The sequence below is a fragment of the Aquarana catesbeiana genome, linkage group LG07, assembly GCF_042186555.1.
Source record: "Aquarana catesbeiana isolate 2022-GZ linkage group LG07, ASM4218655v1, whole genome shotgun sequence".
NCBI classification, from domain to species: domain Eukaryota; kingdom Metazoa; phylum Chordata; class Amphibia; order Anura; family Ranidae; genus Aquarana; species Aquarana catesbeiana.
Window position 1 is genome coordinate 292,619,745 of NC_133330.1, and position 23,505 is coordinate 292,643,249.

General features: G+C 45.2%; 1 protein-coding gene and 1 pseudogene across 1 annotated transcript in view; one reads left to right on the forward strand and one right to left on the reverse strand.

The window, feature by feature from the left end:
• Positions 1–1,744: 1,744 nt before the first annotated feature.
• LOC141103983 (U2 spliceosomal RNA) lies at positions 1,745–1,849 on the reverse strand (annotated as a pseudogene).
• A 1,045-nt stretch (positions 1,850–2,894) lies between these two features.
• Positions 2,895–23,505, forward strand: part of NRDC (nardilysin convertase) — a 113,893-nt gene continuing 93,282 nt past the window's right edge. Inside the window, 6 exon segments of the mRNA XM_073593540.1 lie at positions 2,895–3,194; positions 9,231–9,498; positions 12,620–12,701; positions 14,820–14,973; positions 19,980–20,053; positions 20,187–20,282. Coding sequence (XP_073449641.1) covers positions 2,932–3,194; positions 9,231–9,498; positions 12,620–12,701; positions 14,820–14,973; positions 19,980–20,053; positions 20,187–20,282 — 937 coding nt within the window. The 5' untranslated portion in view covers positions 2,895–2,931.

The window sequence follows — 23,505 nt, forward strand, 5'->3', positions numbered from 1 at the left end:
TGTGCAGACTAGGGGTACGGGGGATTTGGGCAGACGGGGGGGTGCAGACTGGGGGTGAGGGGGATTGAACAGACTAGGGGGAGTTGTGCAGAATGGGAGGGGGTGGAGAACTGAGAGCGGTGCAGAGGAAACTCCCAGAGTCTTGGAGGCAGGGCACACCAGACACACTCAGGTTGTGAAGCTAGACGCTGGTTTGCAACAACTTGACCCCAGGACCAGGAGAATCAGCCCCCCAGGAGGCCGTGCAAGGACCTGCTGAGCTGACATCGCTGAGGTGAGAGACCCTGACACAGCTGACCCCCCACATCTGGCTGCATTGATGGGTACTGGTGAGGCAGCACTGATGAGGCTAAGCTTATGGGCTCTGGTGAGGCTGCATTGATGGGCACTGATTGGGCAGTCTCCCACCATTTCTTGTAACATGTCTGCAGGAGTTAGTAAGCTGACCATGCCCACATGGGGGCACCCAAAATATTTCCGCACCCAGGCGTCTGTGACCCTTGGATCTGCCCTGTCCATTAAGCTTTAGCAATAAAATACAGAAGCTGAATGGTTTCTTTGCAGAAGTGAGCCTGATTTTGCTCCCTCCAGCTTTAGTAAATAAACCCCATTGACAGGTGTTGTATCCATCCCCTCCTTTTTTTTTTTTTTTTAAAGCCTATGGCGTGCAAAACACACCCCAAAAAACTTCACCCGGTGCATAAAAAATGTGCACACACATAAGGAGTGTTCACAAAAAAGTGCCACGGGTACACAAGACGTGCCAATTCCCTGATCCCCCGGGGCGTTAGGCTCCTGTGGGGACAAAGGTACTTACAATGGTCTATCTGGCCGAAACCAGACAGACCCCGTTCTCTGGAGGGCCTGCCAAGACAGGACCCACCCAAGTACTAGGTGGGGCTCCCCCGAAGGGAGACCCCATGAGAGAGGGCGAACTAAGCCAAAAGGCCATGTCCACCCCTTCCCAAGACTTTCAGGGCTGGCCCGAGGACCCGCATCCTTACTCATCACAACACACAGTGGGACAAACGTGTAAAACAAGACGTGACAACACAGGATTTCAATAAAAAAAAATAAATAAAAAAGTGGGGGAAGGGATAGTGGAGAGGAGAGTGAAAAGAAGTGGCCATTGTGTAACACAATGACCAGGCCCTCCGGCCAGGAATAAAAAATTCCTCTGGTCCTAGCCAAAAGGCCCGGCCCAAGAGGCAGGTGCAAAAAAAGCTGTGTTATGGTGCAGTGACCGTGGTGCCCAAAATCAAAGTGACTGCCACTCACAGTGATCTTATGGCACCCCTGGACTGCCACTCCAGGGACACTACTCCATAGGCTTTCAAGACCTACCCTGGCCCACAGCCTAGACCACGGCAGCCCCCACCGCAGACAGAAAAGGCATGAGGTTCAGGAAGCTTGGTGAGAGCCCTTGCCCCGAAGGCTCCACCGTCACTCACATCACCTCTTCCAGTTTCACATTTGGGTAAATGGATACTAGCCACTCCCCCCCTCCAGCAAAAGGGGAGTAAGCGTTCTCCTACCCAAATAACTGTCAGCAGCTAAAGCCACCACAATCCAGGCCAGAAGGCCAGGGACCCGACCCTTCAGCCAGACCAAAATGCAGCACCCATCCCTACCAGGAGCACCCTTCCAGGCGGCTCAGACTCAATCATTGGCCGGTCCCCAGTATACTGTCGGGCAACACGGCGTAGTCCCTGCTGAGTATCACCTTTCCAGGTACTATGACACCATTGGATTTGCTGGCCCTCCCCAACGAGAGTGACACAGCGCCTCCTCTGGAAACTGATAAGAACAGATACTACACTTGATCTTAGCCAAAAGGCCGAGAAGCGCCGGGGGCGCGCATCGCGGCAATCGTTGTTGCGGGGTGTCAGTCTGACACCCTGCAACACAGATTTAGGTAAAGAGTCTCTGACGGAGACTCTTTACCGCGTGATCAGCCGTGTCCAATCACGGCTGATCATGATGTAAATAGGAAGAGCCGGTGATCGGCTTTTCCTCACTCGCGTCTGACAGACGCGAGTAGAGGAGAGCCGATCGGCTGCTCTCCTGACGGGGGGGGGGTCTGTGCTGATTGTTTATCAGCACAGGATCACCAGGGAAGCCGCCCAGGACCACCAGGGAAGCCATCCACACTGGACCACAAGGTATGCCCCCTAGACCCCCAGGGAAATACTAATCTGTGCCCAGGCAGCTGCCAATCAGTGCCCACTCACAATGCCTACCACTGCCAGTGCCACCAGGGATGCCTATCAGTGCCACCCATAAGAACTCATCTTTGCAGCCTATCAGTGCCACCCATGAGTGCCGCCTATCAATGCCCATCAGTGCTGCATATCAGTGCCCAATGTCAGTGCCGCCTTATCAGTGCCCATCAGTGAAAGAGAAAACTTACTTATTTACAAAATTTTTTAACAGAAACAAAAGCAAAACTTTTATTTTTTTCAAAATTTTCGGTCTTTTTTTATTTGTTTAGCAAAAAATAAAAACCGCAGAGGTGATCGAATGCCAAAGCTTAATTGAACAAGCTGCAGTTAGAAGCTGATTGGCTACCATGCACAGCTACACCAGATTCTGAGTGCTCCAATTTTAGTAAATCTCTCCCATAATGTCCTGAAAGCACACTACCTGCATCCATCCCCTACTCCACCTAAGCAAACAGCCTAAGGAATTCAGAAAATACAATGTACAACCTCCTTCCATAGTATCTATAGTACAATGAAAGCAGAGAGTACCAAATCCCCCCTCCCTCCGTACAGCCCCTGACCCCTCCATACTCATCCCCCTCCTCCATCCACCACACTGAACTCACTATGATCCCCACACCACCACGTGTACCTACTTCCGCATCCATGTCACGTGGTCACCTCCCCGCCTCCCACTCTCAGCCCCGCCCTCGCTCCCTGTTGGCAGAGCATGAGCAGGTCACGTGCACTTCTCGTAAGTCTCCGATTGGCCAAGGCTTTCACCCCCGGCACTGCGAGGCCTGGGATACCGGCTGCCAGAGAACTCTGGGCACCGAGTCAGCGAGACATGCCGGCCAGGAACTCTCACAAAGCCGCCTGCCCGTGCCCCGCCACTCGGCGTGATAATACCGGGGGCAGGATGGAGTCTGAGGCAGGAGAGAACACCGAGGACGTGGAAATCATTAAATCTCCCAGTGACCCCAAGAAATACCGGTGAGTGTCTGACGTCACTGCCCTATTCTCTGACGTCATTTATTGGCCTCACCTGACGATATTCCTATTCCTGCTTCACCACTGTCCTCATATTCTGACATCATCGCCTTCACCCTCTGACATCACCGCTTCCTCCCCTCCCCCGCCCTCTGACATCACCGCTTCCTCCCCTCCCCCGCCCTCTGACATCACCGCTTCCTCCCCTCCCCCGCCCTCTGACATCACCGCTTCCTCCCCTCCCCCCGCCCTCTGACATCACTGCTTCCTCCCCCCGCCCTCGGACATCACCGCCTCCTCCCCTCCCCCCGCCCTCTGACATCACCGCTTCCTCCCCCCGCCCTCTGACATCACTGCTTCCTCCCCCCGCCCTCGGACATCACCGCCTCCTCCCCTCCCCCCGCCCTCTGACATCACTGCTTCCTCCCCCCGCCCTCTGACATCACCGCCTCCTCCCCTCCCCCCGCCCTCTGACATCACCGCCTCCTCCCCTCCCCCGCCCTCTGTCATCACCGCCTCCTCCCCTCCCCCCGCCCTCTGACATCACCGCCTCCTCCCCTCCCCCCGCCCTCTGACATCACCGCCTCCTCCCCTCCCCCCGCCCTCTGACATCACCGCTTCCTCCCCTCCCCCCGCCCTCTGACATCACCGCCTCCCCCCGCCCTCTGACATCACCGCTTCCTCCCCTCCCCCCGCCCTCTGACATCACCGCTTCCTCCCCTCCCCCACGCTCTGACATTACCGCCTCTGTTCTCTGACATCACTGCTTCCTCCCCTCCCCCCGCCCTCTGACATCACCGCCTCCTCCCCTCCCCCACGCTCTGACATTACCGCCTCTGCCCTCTGACATCACCGCTTCCCCCCCCCCCCCGCCCTCTGACATCACCGCTTCCCCCCCTTCCCCGCCCTCTGACATCACAGCTTCCTCCCCATCACCTCCCACATGCTCTAAAATCACTGCCTCCTCCCCTCTACCACACTCTGACATCACCGCTTCCGCCCTCTGACATCACCGCTTCCTCCCCTCCCCTGCCCTCTGACATCACCGTCTTCTTTCCTCCCCTGCGACATCGCCGCCTCCTCCCCACACTAACATCACGCTTCCTCCCCTCCCCCCGCCCTCTGACATCACCGCTTCCTCCCCTCCCCCCGCCCTCTGACATCACCGCTTCCTCCCCTCCCCCCGCCCTCTGACATCACCGCTTCCTCCCCTCCCCCGCCCTCTGACATCACCGCTACCTCCCCTCCCCCCACCCTCTGACATCACCACTTCCTCCCCTCCCCCGCACTCTGACATCACTGTCTCCACCCTGCCCCCGCACTCTGACTTCACCACCACAGGTGTCTTAAGGGGTGCCTTGGCAAAATGCCTAGAAATTGCCCAAAAATTGTATACAAGCCAGTTGGGTGGATGAAGCCTGCATTTTATTATAAAGCCACAGGTCTTCATTGTGCACCATTACGACCTTCCAGCCACAGTTGTCCTACCAACCAATGACATTATCGGTTGATAAGGGGGTTGCCAGGACTTGCACAGCATCCTTGTTTGACCCTCCCCCACCCCTCTCCATCAGGGGTCATATTAGCTGAGTGATGGAGAGAAACTGAGGGAGAGGAGAAATATTGGAATACTAGTCAGTACCAGTGTGCAAAAGTGTATTTGCTTTGGAAGAATAAATCACCTCTAATGTTGGGGGTCCTACGTGTGTGGGGGGAGTTGCTGCATTATGTAAAACTTAGTTTAGCTTTTTACATTCTAGAATGGGGTGCAGAGAGATTGTGCGGAATTTGTAGGGGTGCCTTGAGAGAAAAGAGGTTGAGAAACACGACCCAGAGGAGTCACCTTCCTTCTTCTTCAGAGGTTACTTTTATCTCTAGTTCATGTATCTCACAGTTTGAGTTGCCTAAAGAGATACAATGTATCTGTTCTGTATCATTCCTTTGTATTGTTTCTTGTTTTTTGAAAGTTTCATCTGCATGTATACCAGTCTATGAGGCAACTGCTGATTGGATGTTGATCTCATTTATACCTCATTCACGGGTAAAGTGTAAACAAGTTGCGTATTTTTGTGCCCGGGATGTACTGGTTCTACATATAGAGCTCAGTGAAGCTGGCCCCCTACAATCAGCACAAATAAAAACTCAAGTGGGTTTCTTTAGTGCTACATTTGTGCTGTTTTGTGCCGTAAAAATTTACATTAGTGCTGCTTTTATTTTTAAAATATTAGCAATTGTTTTTTCCAAACTATGACATCACCTACCCCCCCTACAACAGCCAAATGGCACAAAACTGGTCTTGTTGGTTAGTGCTACATTTGTGCTGCTAAAATTTCCGTTCTATCTTTTATCGTTTTTGCGTTATTAACCACTTGCCGCCTGCCAAATAGCAGAATGACGGCGGCAAAGTGGTTTCAATACCCTGACTGGGCGTCATATGACGTCCTCAGGATAGTGAGCCGCTGCGCGGCCCCGGGGGCGCGCATCGCGGCAGTCGTTGTTGCAGGGTGTCAGTCTGACACCCTGCAACACAGATTTAGGTAAAGAGTCTCTGACGGAGACTCTTTACCGCGTGATCAGCCGTGTCCAATCACGGCTGATCATGATGTAAATAGGAAGAGCCGGCGATCGGCTTTTCCTCACTCGCGTCTGACAGACGCGAGTAGAGGAGAGCCGATCGGCTGCTCTCCTGACGGGAGGGGGGGGTCTGTGCTGATTGTTTATCAGCACAGGATCACCAGGGAAGCCGCCCAGGACCACCAGGGAAGCCATCTACACTGGACCACAAGGTATGCCCCCTAGACCCCCAGGGAAATACTAATCTGTGCCCAGGCAGCTGCCAATCAGTGCCCACTCACAATGCCTACCACTGCCAGTGCCACCAGGGATGCCTATCAGTGCCGCCTATCAGTGCCCATCAGTGCCACCCATAAGAACTCATCTTTGCAGCCTATCAGTGCCACCCATGAGTGCCCATCAGTGCCGCCTATCAATGCCCATCAGTGCTGCATATCAGTGCCCAATGTCAGTGCCGCCTTATCAGTGAAAGAGAAAACTTACTTATTTACAAAATTTTTTAACAGAAACAAAAGCAAAACTTTTATTTTTTTCAAAATTTTCGGTCTTTTTTTATTTGTTTAGCAAAAAATAAAAACCGCAGAGGTGATCGAATGCCAAAGCTTAATTGAACAAGCTGCAGTTAGAAGCTGATTGGCTACCATGCACAGCTACACCAGATTCTGAGTGCTCCAATTTTAGTAAATCTCTCCCATAATGTCCTGAAAGCACACTACCTGCATTCAGGGCATTACTGCTGTACGTTTTCGCCACTTTCTGGAATTAGCAGCACATAGCTGAAGTGGCCACCTTCACCCATTTAGGTCTATGAACGCAGCATCAGGACAAATATGCAGCATGTTTATTCCGTATGGGGAAATGCACCCCTGTGCATAAAGCATTAATCCTGGTGCAATTGGGCTCAGTTTGCACCTATGCAGTTTGCTTTTGATCATTTCTGTAGTGCTTTTTGCTGTGAGTTTTTGCACACACAATTTTACCGCCGTTTTGCTTTTTGCATACTTTCATGTTTTTTTGTTTTTTTTTGGCCAATTTGTTGTTGGGCAGAATAAAAAATGCATATCATGACAAAAACGCACTGCATGCTTTTCTGCAGCTTCTTCATTGAAGTCTATTAAACTGAAAAAAAAAAAAAAAAGCACCGTTTTGCATTTAAAAAAGTCCCTAACCCTTTCCAAAAACACAGTGGTTGGGGAAAAAAAAAAAAAAAAGCATAGATGTGAACATGTCCCATAGGAAAACAGGCTAAATGAACTGTAGTGCGTTAATGCAAAAAACACCAGAAAACATACCATACTGCCATACACAGCATCCTGCAACATTCAGCCATGAGCTCCCGCTCTCCGCACACTATACAGCACTGCCTTCAGAGTTCACAGGAGCCCCAACTACAGAGAAGGCATCAGGTATCAATGTGCACTGACAGTACTTGCTGTAAATGTGAATTGAAAAAAAATTGGTATCATAGACGTATTTTTTCTGCACAGAAATAAGTAATATGTATTCATTTTTCTGCACAGAAATAAGTAATATGTATTAATTTTTCTGCACAGAAAAAGCTCACCCGACACTAACAGTGTGATGTCAACAGGGCACATAGAAATCAATTGTTTTTCTTGTGTCCTTGCAGAGCCCTACGTTATAAAAACACAAGAAAATATTCTATGCCGGTCAAATCTTCACCATTTTTCCATCAGTTCTTATGCATATATGTTGTGAACAAGGCCAAACTGTTCCCACATACAATGGGTAAAATAAGTATTGGACACGTCACCGTTTTTCTAGGTAATTATATTCCTAAAGGTGCTATTGGCATGAAATTTTCCCCCACATGTCGGTAACAACCCATGCAATCCATACATACAAAGGAACCAAAAGAGATAACTTCAGAAATGAAGTTATGTGTAATAAAATGGAATAAGACACAGAAAAAGTATTAAACTTGGTAACTGAAATGTATTTAATAATTGGTACAAAATCCTTTGTTGGTAAAGAGGGAGTCCCGCGAAAATTTTTTTTTTAAAAGTCAGCAGCTACAAATACTGCAGCTGCTGACTTTTAAAATAAGGACACTTACCTGTCCAGGGGTCCAGCGATGTCGGCACCCGAGACCGAATCGTCCCTCGGTCCTCGGGTGCTGCCGCCGCCATTCTCTGTAAGGGAATCGGGAAGTGAAGCGCTGCGGCTTCACTTCCCGGTTCCCTACTGCGCATCCGCGAGTCGCGCTGCGCTTCCTAACTGGTCCCCGCTGTCTCTGGGACCCGTGTGTGTCCCAGCAGACAGCGCGGTGGAGACGGGAGGGGGCGTAGACTTCCTTGGGAGTCTATGCCGGAAGTGGGTGCAAATACCTGTCTTAGGTATCTGCACCCCCCCTCCCCCCTGAAAGGTGCCAAATGTGACACCGGAGGGGGGGAGGGTTCAGAAAAGCGGAGGTTCAATTTTTGTGTGAACCTCCGCTTTAATGACAGCTTCAAGATGTCTCTTGTATGGAGGAACTAGTCACATGCATTGCCCCGGTTGAGATTTTGGCCATTCTTCCACACAGTCTTCAAATCTTAAAGCGGAGTTTAAAGCTATGTCTACAGCGTGCTGATCAGATCCAATGTTTTCGTAAACTGTAGATCTGACTTTTTTTTGGGGGGGGGGTTCCCTGAAATCTCAAACTTTTTACCAAGGGTTCCTCCAGGGTAAACAGGTTGAAAAACTGTGGGTTAAACTATGATTTTGTTTGTGACAGTAAAGTGAAAAAAATAAAAAAAATAAGGCCTGCAAGACAAAGGCATAATGAGCTAGTATGCATAGCATACTACCTCAATATGTAATACTCACCTGAGATTGAAGCCCCCGCTGCGGTGCCTGTACACCGCTCCGGCGGCCGACATCACTCCCAGGGGTTATACTTCCGGGTATCGCGGCTCCGGCGCTGCGATTGGCCAGAGCCACGATAACGTCACTCCCGCGCATATGTGCCATTGCTTCAGTTTGTGTCAGTGCAGGTGTGCGGATGACGTTGGCACATGCGAATACAGGGGATATCTCCTAAACCATGCAGGTTTAGGAGATATCCTGGGTAGCTACAGGTAAACCTTATTGTAGGCTTACCTGTAGTACAAAGTGGTCTGTGAGGGTTTACAGCCACTTTAATGTGTGTTCTATACACCTGGGATAGACAACCAGCAGATCTCTAGCTGCAGTAGAACTCCAACTCCTCTCTTTCCAGTTGCATGGCTGCTCTTGGATGATCATGTATTACATTGAGGCAACACATGTTAACATGAATGTGGTAATGTGCCACCACAGTCTGAATAGAGCCTAAAAGTGAAATTGCCATTTTAAAAAATCTTTTCTTTTACATAAAAAACACAACATCTTTACTTAATATAAGCAGTGTGCAGTAACCCACAAAGACCAATCAACAGTGGTAGTATTACGTATGTATGCTAACCCGTTTGTGACCCCCTCCAGGTATATACAGCTTGACAGTGGCCTTAGGGTTCTGCTGATCTCTGATATGACATCTCTCAGTCACACTGCCTGTGATTCCTCTGATGATGATGAAGAAGATGATGATGATGATGATGATGATGATGAAGATGATGATGACTCTGAGAAAGACAGTGAAGGAGAAGAATCTGTAGGTGATGAGGAGGAGGAGGAGGAGGAGGAGGAGGAGGAGGAGGAGGAATCAGACAGCTTGCATTCCAGAGACAAGAAAGGCTGTACAGAGAAGCTGGTATTGTTCTGTTATTGTGTCACTGTGCTGTGTGATAATGTTGGTGAAGGGTCCCATTTATTCATGTTCCAGTATCGCTGGTCATAGGGGGGGAGATTTACTAACACTGCAGAGTGCAAAATCTGGTGCAACTCTGCATAGAAACCAATTTAGCTTCCAGGTTTTATTGTCAAAACCTAATTGAACAAGCTGAAGTTAGACGCTGATTGGCTACCATGCAGAGCTGCGCCAGATTTTGCACTCTCCAGTTTTAATAAATCAACCCCAGTTAGTCCCATTCAACTGGACTTATTGCGGTTGATTTACTAAAACTGAAGAGTGCAGAATTTGGGGCAGCTCTGCATAGAAACCAATCGTTTTTCCAGGTTTTTTTTTTTTTTTTTTTCTCAAAGCTTCATTGAACAAGCTGAAGTTAGAAGCTGATGGCTGCCATGCACAGCTGCACTAGATTTAGCACTCTCCAGTTTTGGTAAATCAACCAAGTTTTGTAGCTGAAGATGCTATGCTGCTTATTCATGCAGTTTCTTCAGTTCTAATGGGTGTCTGTTACTGTATATAGGATAGAAGGAAAATGGCAGCACAACCAACGTAGTGAGAACTTTTTTTTGAAATAATTGTGAAAATACACAAAGGTACATGACAAACACCACAAGTGCAGCAGCTGGGGCAGAGGTTGACACGTTTCACACAACTACATTGTGCTTACTCATAACTGTTATGAGTTGTTGTAAAACAAACAAACAAAAAAAAACAACCCATTCAGTTTAAAATAGAAATGAAAGGCAAACCGTTAGTGTATCGATATAAAAAAAGTATGAATACCTTTTTATTTATTTTTTTTATAAGTGATCACATTCCCTCTGTTCTCAGCTGCGTAAGAGCTGAGGGAGGAGAAACAGCAGCACACTGGTCTTCCCAGTGAAAGGCTGTGCAGGGGGGATATGTCAGGACAAGTCAGACAGGCTGAGCTCCCAGCATAGCTAGAGAACTGACCACGGTGTGTTTTCCTGCTTAGTGTGGTCAGCTTTTATTAGGAAAGCAGAGGACAGGCAGGAACACCAGGGAATTCCCACAAAGGAAGCAATACAAAGAGTACAGGTTACTTTTTAATACAAGTACATGGTACAGCAGGCACATATCAGTAATATGATTGGGTTTACATACTCTTTAACTGAACCCAAGACAAAAATGTACTGTATTGTGGTGTACCAGTCTTTAGATGTGGTGGCTATGCTAAGCTGGACATACACTGAAAATTATATTTTCATTCAGCCTGGAAATGTTGAATCCCCTGCTGTGCATATTTTGGTAGCCAGCCCTATTTCTGTTTTATTATTGTTTAGACTTTTTTTCATTTTTTTATTGTGTAAAAAAAAAAAAACCAAACAACTAAATTGAAAAAAAATTGGCAATAAGTTTGCAATGCTTTGTACCATATTTGTACCATAAGTTGGAGGACTTTTTAACCACTTCAATACAGGGCAGTTTCACCCCCTTCCTGCGAAGGCCAATTTTCAGCGCTGTCACATTTTGAATGACAATTGCGCGGTCATGCAACACTGTACCCAAATTCAATTTTTATCATTTTCCCCCCACAAATAGAGCTTTCTTTTGGTGGTATTTGATCACCTCTGTGGTTTTCAAAAAAAAAGAGCGACAATTTTGAAAAAACGCGATTTTTTTTTTTTTTACTTTTTTGCTAAAAATTAAAAAAAAAAAAACAAACAAATGTTTTCCTCAGTTTAGGCCGATATATATTTTTCTACATATGTTTGGTAAAATAAGTGTATATTGATTGGTTTGTGCAAAAGTTATAGCGCCTGCAAAATAGGGGATAGATTTATGGCTTTTTTTTTTTTTTTACTACTAATAGCTGCGATCTGCGATTTTTATCATGACTTCGGCATTGCGGCAGACAGATCGGACACTTTTGATACTATTTTGGGACCAGTGACACTTATACAGTGATCAGTGCTATCAATAGGCACTGATTACGGTATAAATGTCACTGGCAGGGAAGGCGTTAACACTAGGGGGGGATCAAGGGGTCAACTGTGTTACCTAGGGAGTGATTCAAACTGGGAGGGAGGGGACTGACTACGGGAGGAGACAGATCGGTGTTCCTATATACTAGGAACACTGATCTATCTCCTCTCCCCTGACAGGACGAGGATCTGTGTGTTTACACACACAGATCCACGTTCCTGTTCTGTCACCAGCGGTTGCGGGCGCCGGGCACACGCATCGGCTTCCGGCACGCACGCTCCCCCCAGTACCACTGGGAAGCCAAGGACGACATATGACGCCTGCCTGGAGGGACAGAGTGTTCTTGCGGACGTCATATGATAATGGGTGGGTAGGGAAGTGGTTAAATAGGACAAATTTTATACTTTTTTTTTTTTTAAACACTGAACAAAACCTAAACATTTTTTAACGTAATGGTAAATTAAAACCGGTCCATATCAGGAATATAAAAATTGCTGTGCCCATTAGGGGGTGTATGGATGTTAGAGGGGGAAGTGGTTAAAATGAATTTGTCACTTCGTCTATTAGATCAAAAAACACCATTTTTGTGTGTGTTTTTTAATACATAATTTTAAAACCCTTAGAGTAAAACTACCTCCTGACCTATTCTATACTGTACAGCATATTTTTGCTAAGATTGTAGATGTAAACAATAAGTTCAGCCAGTTGAACTGACTGCTGCCTACTTAGTGTATCTTTCTGCAATTCCAGCATTAAAGCAGTGGGGTACACACGCGCACACACACTTTACAGTTATAAAGTGTATCTAAACTCAAAAGCTTTTTCTTTGTTTTTGGATAGAGTAGTAGAAGGATTAGAGCCTGTAAGTTTTTTTTTTTTTGGGGGGGGGGTTGCCATCCGTGTCCATGCTACCGGACAGGAAGTAAAGGTAATTCTACCTAATGAAACACAGGTGGCAAAATACCTGACCTGGGTTTAACCAATCCCTACCCTATCCAAAATATAAATAATTGTTTAGATATGCTTAAAAACGTTTATTGCTTGTTTGTTGTAAGATTGCGTTTTGGGCGGGCCCCTGGGACTCGTCCCATAAGCTTTGCTGAAACCTCTTGCTTCATTTTTCCTTTCTCTTTAGTCTGCAGCTGCACTTTGCATTGGAGTTGGAAGTTTCAGTGATCCGGAGGACCTGCCAGGATTAGCGCATTTCTTGGAACATAGTGAGTATTGTGTGCTGCATTAAGTTGTCCACATATGATGTTACTGTATATTGGTATTTAGACAGACGGAATCAACAGGGAAAGCAAGCTTACAACCAGTGATGAAATTGTTGTGCATGGGTGTCCATCTTTTTCCGAGGTATGCTGTTGGGGTATTTTCATTATGCTATGTTATCTGTTTTGCTGGAAAGGGCTGAAACTATTTTTAAAATTTTTATTCTGGAGAAAATGTTGCTCATGGTTTTCCCTGGTGCTGCTCACATAACCAGTAGCCTAGGCATTTCATTTTGCAATTCCTGTTGAAAGGGAAAGATCAGATTTCTGATTGGCTAATCCTCATCTTTATGTGGCCAGTGGGCTACAGGAAAGATATATTTATTTATTATTTTATAATTTGCTGTCTTCCAAGCAAGACTAATAACCTAGCTTAATGCCCCGTACACACGGTCGGACTTTGTTCGAACATTCCGACAACAAAATCCTAGGATTTTTTCCAACGGATGTTGGCTCAAACTTGTCTTGCATACACACGGTCACACAAAGTTGTCGGAAAATCCGATCATGCTGAACGCGGTGACGTAAAACACGTACGTCGGGACTATAAACGGGGCAGTGGCCAATAGCTTTAATCTCTTATTCTGAGCATGCATGGCACTTTGTCCGTCGGATTTGGATACACACGATCGGAATTTCCGACAACGGATTTTGTTGTCGGAAAATTTTATATCCTGCTCTCAAACTTTTTGTGTCGGAAAATCCGATGGAAAATGTCCGATGGAGCCTACACACGGTCGGAATTTCCGACAACACACTCTGATCGGACATTTTCCATCGGAAAATCCGACCGTGTGTACGGGGCATAACAATTAGCAGTTAACAATTATAGGCATTTTTTTTTTTTTATTTTCAAGTTTTATTAAAATGGCACTAAAGGCAAAACCTTCTTTCTTCTTTTTTTTTTTTTTTTTTTTTGGATCAAGTAAGATTGGAATATAACCCCTGTAAGGTTTATTTTTGCCATCTGTGTGTCATTGTGGAGATTTCCCTTCACTTCTGTTCCCATAGGTCAGTGATGGCGAACCTTGGCACCCCAGATGTTTTGGAACTACATTTCCCATGATGCTCAACAACACTGCAGAGTGCATGAGCATCTTGGGAAATGTAATTCCAAAACATCTGGGGTGCCAAGGTTCGCCATCACTGCCATAGGCAAAAGGAAGTTAGAGAAAATCTCTGTGAAGTGAGGGAATCCCTGGTTGTTACTAAAACTTGTGTCCCCATTGGAAGATATCCCCACTATTCCTGTTCTGGGGACACCACAAAACTTGCGATTTTTCTTTTACCTTCACTTTCGGTGATAACTTAACAAATAGGGTGAATCTCCCTAACTGGGACATAGACAACCATTAAAACCTGACTGGTGTCAAAGCAACTTTGTTAATTGACTCTAAATATGTGCATTCTGTGAAATAAGATGATTAATACGGTACTTACCTTTCCAGCAGTTGCTGAGTTCAGTCTTTGGTTTCTTGCAGCACTCTGGCTGTAGTTGGTATCTGTACACACTGCGGGAGATACAGCGCTGCTGAATAGAGGGCGGGAGCTGCCAGAGTTAACTTTTCAAGTTGACCAGCAGGTGATTGGTTGCTAGGTGGTCCTAGCAACCAATCACCAGCTTGTTAATATGAAAATTTAACTCCAGCAGCTCCTGCCCTCTATTCAACACGGCTGTATGTCCCGCTCTGCGTGCCTGAATAAGGTAGGAAGGGGCAGAGCTGCGGGGGATGTGTAATATGAAGGAGGGGGAATAGCTGCAAGGGGCTGTGTAATGTAAAGAGATCCAGAGGTGCAGGGGAATGTGTAGGGTAAAGGGGTGCCATAGCTGCAGGGGGCTGTGATGTGAAGGAGTCCGGAATGCTGCATCTTTGGCTCACTTTCAGAAAAAGGGAAAAAAAATTATTGGAGGGAGGGGAGTGACACCCCGTTTTACCACATCGGGTGACAGGATGTTTAAATTTAACGTTTTAGAGCTAGTGTCAAAGACACTTTATATATTTTTTGGTATTATTGTGGTCCTATATAGCCCATAATGGTGTCTGTGCCTTTTTCTTTTTGTAGTGGTGTTCATGGGCAGTGAAAAATACCCAGATGAGAATGGCTTTGATGCTTTCCTTAAAAAACACGGGGGCAGTGACAACGCCTCCACTGACTGCGAACGCACCATCTTCCAGTTTGATGTACAGCGGAAACATTTCAAAGAGGCTTTGGATCGGTATGTTTTGCTTTAACACCTCTTAGTAAAGTTCTGTTGAAATACCAGCTCATATCAGCTGTCCTTTTTTTTTTTTTTTTTTTATTATTAATGTGACAATCTTAACAATGTAGACCATATTCTAGACCTAGTACTGACAAATGGGGATCGAATGTCTGATGTTGAGGTAGGAGAGAATTTGGATTTTAGTGATCACCAATGTCTTTTGTTTGACATTAAAACAAGAACTGAAAAATCATATACAAAAACGGACGTTTTAGATTTTAAAAGGACAAATTTTGTTGAAATGGGGAAATTTCTATAAAATTTACTGAAGTAATCAGTGGGCACTATTAGGCTGCATTCATACCTGAGCGTTTACAGCTTGTAAAAAAAAAAAGGCCAGAAAAACGCCCAACAAGCAAAATCCCATTCATTTAAATGGCCCCTGTTCACATCTGAGTGCTTTGTAGCCTGAAGCAAAACACCTGAAGCTCAAAACAGTACATGAGCTTCTTTTTGGGCAGAATAACAGGTATTTCTGCTTTTTACATTGGTGACCTTGGGACCTGTACAAAATCGCGGTAAAAACTTTCTGCCTGAAAACCAAACTCTCAGGTGTGAATGCAGCCTAAAAGTCTACCATCCTGGAGGCAACTAGATTATTTGCCAGGCAAGTTAATAAGAATAAACTGAAGAAAAAAACAATATGGTTCACTAAAGAGGTAAGTAGGATAGTAAAGGAAAAAAAAATAGCATATGGAAGATTCAAGGAAACAGGAGATGTAGCTGACAGAGAGGAGTATAAAAATAGACAAAAGGAAGCCAAACACATTATCAGTGCTGCTAAATCTATTAACCTCCCTGACGGTATTCCCGAGTGTGGCTCGGGGTTAAATTTCAGTACCATTAGCGGTAACCCCCGAGCTACACTTGGGATTACATTGCAGGATCCTGGTGCGGCGTTACTTACCTTGTCCCCAGGATCCTGCGATGTCACCCGCTGTGTCTGCGGGCTCTGTCTCCTCCGAAGCCTCTCTGTGCCAGGCTCCATTCCCTGCGAGCGTTGCGACGCACGGGGGCGGAGCCTGGCGGCAAATTCAAAAAAATGTACAAACCATAACACATACAGTTCTGTAATCTTACAGATTACAGTACTGTATGAAATGATTTCACATCCCTTTTGTCCCCAGTGCTTTGGCCCATGCCCTGCATGCAGTTTTATGTTATATATACTGTTCTTTCTGCCTGGAAACTGGAGATTGTCCATAGCAACCAAAAAGTGTCCCTTTATGTCAAAAGTGGCTTTAGACCAGCTAGAAAACAGCGATAATAAATTAGAACACTTGCAGAATTGAGCGATAGTGAATCGTGGGGAAATTTATTTTATTATTATTGTATTTTTTTAAATTATTTATTTATTATATTATAATTTATGTTTTTGTGTTTCAAACTTCATCATACCTGGGATATCTACTAGAGTCTTGTTTGGACAGATTTAAGTGTGTTATTGTTAAGAATTACAGGCCTACAATATAAAACACCAAATTTCCATGCAAAATAATTGTACCGCTTTCAGCACCTAAAATCCGAAATAATCATACCACCAGGGAGGTTAAGAAAGGAGCTAAAACCTTTTTTAGGTACATTAGTGATGGAAGGAAAAAATACAATGGGATCACTAAAATGAAAACTGGGCACAACACATATGTTGAGGGAGACCAGGATGTAGGAAACCATTAAAACAATAACTTCTGTTCAGTTTTCTCAGAAATAAATTGCACTAACGATAACAAGTTTGGGAATCATATTGGTTCTAGTAATGGCGGTTCATTTCTAGGATTTGTGAAGACAGAGGTAGCAGAGGAACTGGCTGAGTGAAAGCTAAAAACCACAATGGATCCTGATGGTATTTATCCCAGAGTTCTAAGAGGACTTTGAGATATAGTTGACCATTAACGAATATTTTTATTCAGTCTCTTCTAACAGGAGAAGTTCCCCATGACTGGTAGACCGCTAGTATTGTACCTATCCACAAGAAGGGCAGCAAGGTAGAAGCTGGTAATTACAGGCCAGTGAATTTAACATCAGTTGTAGTCAAGTTAATGGAATCACTCCTGAAAAGAAGGATTATTGATCACCTCAAAATGCACAGCTTGCTGGATCCAAAGCAGTATGGCTTTACTGAGGGCAGATCATGTCAGACTAATCTGATTTAATTTTTTGACTATATTACCAGTGTTTTAGACCAGGGTGGTGCTGTGGACATGGCATATCTTGATTTCAGCAAGGCATTTGATACAGTTCCACGTAATGATCTAATACAAAATTTGTACAAGCTAGGACTTAACTCTTGGGTGGTTCAGTGGATTATGCAGTTGGCTAAAGGATATAGAGACCAGAGTGTGAATGTAAATGGGGTTCACTCAGAACAGAGAGCAGTCACTAGTGGGGTACCACAAGGCTCTGTACTGGGTCCTGTTCTATTTGTTTGTTGGGCATGGTATGTCTTTTTTGCTGATGATACAAAGGTGTGTAATAGGGTTGATATCCCTGTTGGTGTCTGTAACATGATTTGGCATTGCTTGAAGATTGGGCAAAGCCGTGAAGACTGCAGTTCAATATTTCTAAGCGTAAAATAATGCACCTAGGGAAAAATAATCCCCTGAGAGAGTATAATATTGGGGGTACAGTGTTAGCCAGAATGACAGAGGGAAAAGATTTGGGGGTGCTTATTTCAGATGATTAAAAAATGAGCAAACCGTGTGAGCAGGCAGTGTGGAAAGTGAATAGAATTCCAGGATCACTAGAGGGGTCACCAGGAGGAGGAAGGAGCTCCTTATTCCCTTATATAGATCTTTAGCGAGACTTCATTTAGAATACTGTGTCCAGTTCTGGAGACTTCACTTACAGAAAGATATCGATAAGATGAAATGAGTCCGGAGACGGGTAACAAAAAATGGTGAAAGTTGTGGAGGATAAAACATATCGAAAGCGACTTCAGGAACTTGACCACTTGCCGACTGCCTGGCGTCGATTGACGGCGGCAGAATTGCGCTCCTGTGCAAATCGCTGTGGCTGTATGGCGGGCGCTTGACCACTTCCCACCCGCCCACCGTCATATGACGTCCTGGGCTTTGAGCGGGCATATCTGAATGATGCCTGTAGTTACAGACATCATTCAGATATTGCCGGTTTCAGCCGGCTAATCTCTACACCATAGGAACGATCATAGCGGCCGTTCCGCCGCTTGATCGTTCCTATGGGAGGCGAGAGGGGACGTCCCCCTCCCGCCGCCCTCCGGTGCTTGTTCCGACTCACCGTTACGATCGGTGAGGCAGAGAGTGGATCCGCCGGCGCCGGATGTAAATCATATATAGAGATTGTCGCCGGAGTCTCTATGATCATCAGAGGCCAGGCGTGATGTTATGACGTCACGCCCGGCCTCTCCATTCAAAAAAACGGCGCCGCTTCGGCTGGGAAGCGGTGATCGTTTTTTATTATTTTTTTTTTTTATTTTTTTTATTTCGGGCTTTCTAGCCTAGTGGTGAGATATGGGGTCTTATTGACCCCATATCTCACTATTAAGAGGACCTGTCATGTCATTCCTATTACAAGGGATGTTTACATTCCTTGTAATAGGAATAAAAGTGATCAAATTTTTTTTTTCAAAAGTGTCAAAATAAAAAAAAGAAAATATATAATTAACAATAAAAAAAAAAAAAAAAAATTAATTTTTAAAGCGCCGCTGTCCCCGTGTGCTCGCACGCAGAAGCAAACGCATACGTAAGTCCCACCCACATACGAAAACGGTGTTCAAACCATACATGTGAGGTATTGCCACGAACGTTGGAGTGAGAGCAATCATTTTGTCCCTAGACCTCCTCTGTAACTCAAAACATGTAACCAGTAAAAAAATTTCAAGCGTCGCCTATGGGAATTTTTAGGTACCGAACATTGGCGCCATTCCACAAGCATGTGCAATTTTGTAGCGTGACATGTTAGGTATCTATTTACTCGGCGTAACTTCATCTTTCACAATATGCAAAAACATTGGGCTAACTTTACTGTATTGTTTCTTTTTAAAACACAAAACTGTTTTTTTTTTCCCCCAAAAAAACGCATTCAAAAAATTCCTGCGCAAATACTGTGTGAGATAAAAAGTTGCAACAACCGCCATTGTATTCTCTAGGGTCTTTGCTAAAAAACATATATAATGTTTGGGGGTTCTGTAATTTTCTAGCAAAAAAATTATGATTTTTACAACAAAAAAAAATCCCAGAGGTGATCAAATACCACCAAAAGAAAGCTCTATTTGTGGGAACAAAATGATAAAAATATAATTTGGGTACAGTGTTGGACGGCCGCGCAATTGTCATTCAAAGTGCGACAGCGCTTAAAGCTGAAAATTGGTCTGGGCAGGAAGGTATATAAGTGCCCTGTATTGAAGTGGTTAATGAAAACAACAATCCTTTTGGTAGGGGAACACTTCAAGTGAACCTGATCTATAATGTTTCTAAGGTTCTTGTGGTGACTACAAGTACCAGTGTTAGCCTTACACTCTATTGGCTCTAAACCTTGCTGCTTCCATTGTGACAGCAGGCCGGTGATCTGCTCCTCACACCCGGCTGCGTCATTCATTCACAGAGCTCTGTAAACTACAACTACCGTATCATTTTGGCTGATAGCTTGTAGTTCTCAATAATCTATTAGGGGCTGATGAGCGCTCTAGGTAGTTCATTGATGCTTCCTGTCATCCAGTAACTGCCTTCCTGTATGAGGTATGGGCAGACAGCTACACTGACGGTTTGCAGGGGCCTGGGATTGCACCCAGGATCTGCTGTTCATGGGTGAAAATTCTCTGCAGGCTCCTAATAAAAAATAAGAAAAAAAATGCACATTTTTTTTTACCTGCAAAAAGACATGCTTTTATTATTATTTTTTATTTTTATTTTTTTTACAAAGATTAACTTATTTTTTATGCATGTCAGTATTTAGACCTTTTATATCTCCACATTTCTCCTCAGATGGGCACAGTTTTTCATTGCACCATTGATGGTCAGAGATGCCATTGACCGAGAAGTGCAGGCTGTGGATAGCGGTAAGATTGGCTCTCTCTATTTTTTTTTTATTTTTTATTTATTTTTTTTACTATTGTCATTTTTTTTTTTTGTTTTGTCCATCAGTAAACTAGCTATATACAAAATATGTGCTATTATGTGCTATTACTTTAGAATATGAGCTTGCTCGGCCTTCAGACTCTAATCGTAAGGAGATGCTTTTCGGAAGTTTGGCAAAGCCTGGTCATCCAATGGGCAAATTCTTTTGGGGTGAGTGAGTTCAAATCCTTAATTATTCTCTACATTTCCAAAATCTCTTCATTTTTCAAAAAAAAAATTGCAACCTCAAAAAACTTGACATGCCTTTTACTAAATACATTGGACTGTCTGCTTTTTTTGGGGGTATTTGTACTGTCCTGGCCTTTCAGGCCTCAAGAAATTAGGGTGTCAGTACATTAGGCATTAGGATTGATCGACTTATTTATTTTCTATATATGTATATATATATATATATATATATCTCTCTGCCACAGTTTGTGGACTATAACTTTCCTACAGACTAATAAACACTGATTTGGGTTATTTTAACCAAGGAAATGTGGCAGAATACAGTTGGCCCTAAATTTATGAAAAGACATATAAATAGTCCAGCGCTCAGGCTATGGTTGAGAAGCAAAATGCGACAAGCATAAAAGTTTTTGGTTGTTTTAATAAACCAGTATTGAGCCAATAGTAAACAATGGTCTAAAATAACAATGATAACTGCAAAGAGACCAGGTTCAGAGGCTCTGTTATAAAAGCCAACGCATTGTAGTAAAAAAAAAAAAACACACACAATAAAAAATGTTAAAAACCACAGCCTTTTGATAATGTAATTAGTGATCAATTTAACATCAATGAGGGGACAGAAGCATAGAACAGCAGGAGGCTAACACAGGAGATCCATCCAAAGAAGGTATGCAGAGACCACTGAGTGAAGTATGAAAGCAAACACTTAGGCTCAAAGCAGGTGACAATGGGCAAGGTGATGGGGGTATGGCAAGAGAACTCACAGCCAGGTAGAAGAACTCAGAGCTGCCTCATACAGTGGAGAGGTTGGCGCCATGTAGGTGGATTCACAGGCTGGGATGGATGTGAGATGGCCGCGGTGTTGAGATGTGAAGCTCCGCTGTGCGGAGAGCAGTCTGGCTGGAGCTGCGTGTCAGTGAGAGATGACGTCAACACGGGGGAGCCGCTGGAGCGTCAGAAGAAGTGAAACAAACCGCTGATCAGCTGGGAAGTGTCTCCACAGAGGTGAAGTCTCATCAGTGAGACATGGTGACACTGCGCTGAGGTCGGAACTGCCACTGGGAGGCCATCTGAAGGGGGAATTATGGCGGCAGGCTGATGGAGCTCACATCAGCCTGACCAGCCTGGGAAGGTAGCCAACAGTCAAGTGAAGGATTGAATGTAAAATGGATGATAAAATCAATGATGAATGAAATAATAAAAAATAAATAAAAGGATGAAAAACAAAAATCAACTGGTCACAAGATGCCAAACCCAGATGGGGTAGTGGAGATGGTAAAGTTGAAGGAAACACTTGCTGGTTGAAGGGGCGGCTACACAGTGAAGGTGGATGAAAATATGAATGGATGAAAAACTCGCAGTGAAGGGCTCAAGCTGAGGCCTCTGCCATGTGGAGAGGGGAGAGAGGTTGCCTTGACGACGCGTTTCGCGCATGAGCGCTTTGTCATAGTCCCCTCATAGTCCATCATAGGGACTGGGCGTGACTGTGAACGGCGCCGAGAACCCTCGGCTATGTGTATCTCGGCTCCGCCCAGTCACTGTGTTCTCGGCGGCGCTCGTTTAGCTGAACGAGCGCCGCCGAGTCCCTCCGAACTCCGCGGCGCCATATTTAAAAAAAAATACACACTAAACTTGTGTTGTCGGCGGCACTGGGGACAAGGCTGCACTGACCACTGGGGACAAGGCTGCACTGACCACTGGGGACAAGGCTGCACTGGGGACAAGGCTGCACTGACAATTCTGCACTGGGGCAAAGCTGCACTGACAAGGCTGCACTGACCACTGGAGACAAGGCTGCACTGACAAGGCTGCACTGACAATTCTGCACTGACAAGGCTGCACTGGACACTGGGGCAAGGCTGCACTAACAAGGCTGCAGATGAACACTGATGAGGCTGCATTGATGGGCATTTAAATGTAAGTTTTTTTTCCTTAAACTTCCCTCCTAAAAGTTTTTTTCCTTAAAATTCCCTCCTAAACTTGGGGTGCGTGTTATACGCCGATAAATAGGATATATCATGTTTGGGGGTTCTAAGTCATTTTCTAGCCAATTAAATTATTTTCACACATAAACAAAAAGTTACATAAAATGCCTGGTCTTCAAGTGCTTAAATACCACCAAAAGAAAGCTCTATTTGTGTGAAAAAATGATAAAAAATGTGTTTGGGTACAGTGTTGCATGACCGCACAATTGTCCTTCAAGGTGTGACAGCGCTGAAAGATAAAATTGGCCTGGGTAGGAATGGGGTAAAAGTGCCCGGTACTGAAGTGGTTAATATGTGGCAATTTTGCTTCCAGTGGTGAAATAAGTTGAATAGAGCATACTCCACAAGTGAGATGCCACCTCCACTACTCTGGCAGGTCTCTTACATGAATATGGTCCTCAGCACACACCTAAAGTGTTCATTGTGTTATATATATATTACCTACAAATGTCAGTACCCAGTTATATTGTGTACAATTAGGAAAGAAACCAGCCCTTTTTTTTTTTTTTTAAACCACTTGCCGACCAGCCGCTGTCATTATACAGCGGCAGGTGGGCACGATCCCGCGAACCGTTGTAGCTGTACGTTGGCTTCTTTAAGGGGGATAGCAGGCGCGCGCCTTCTGCATTGCGGAGGTGCGATCGCGGGCACGAGAGGCATAACAGAGACGTGTGTGTGTGTGTGTGTAAACACACAAATCCATGTTCTGTGAGGAGAGGAGATGCAGATCGTGAGTATGTGGCACATACCGTATATACTCGAGTATAGGCCGACCCGAATATAAGCCGAGTCGCCTGATTTTACCACAAAAAACTGGGAAAACGCATTGACTCGAATATAAGCCTAGGGTGGGAAATGCAGCAGCTACTGGGTAAACAATGCCCATCTGCAGCCTCACTGTGCTCACCTGTATCATCAGTGCCCATCTGCAGCCTCACTGTGCCCATCTGCAGCTGTACCTGTGATAACTAAAACAGCGGGTGTCTCCCGCTGTGTCATGCTCATCTGCAGCCGTACCTTTGATAACTAAAAAAGCGAGTGTCTCTCGCTGTGTCACGCAGTCTGTTCGGCGGCCGTCCATTGTAACAAAGCCCCGTCTCCTCCTCATTGGCTATAGACGGAATGCGGATACAATGCTGGGAAACTGTATCAGTGTTCCGTCTATCACAGGTACGGCTGCAGATGGGCACCCTCACTCGATTATAAGCCGAGGGGGTTTT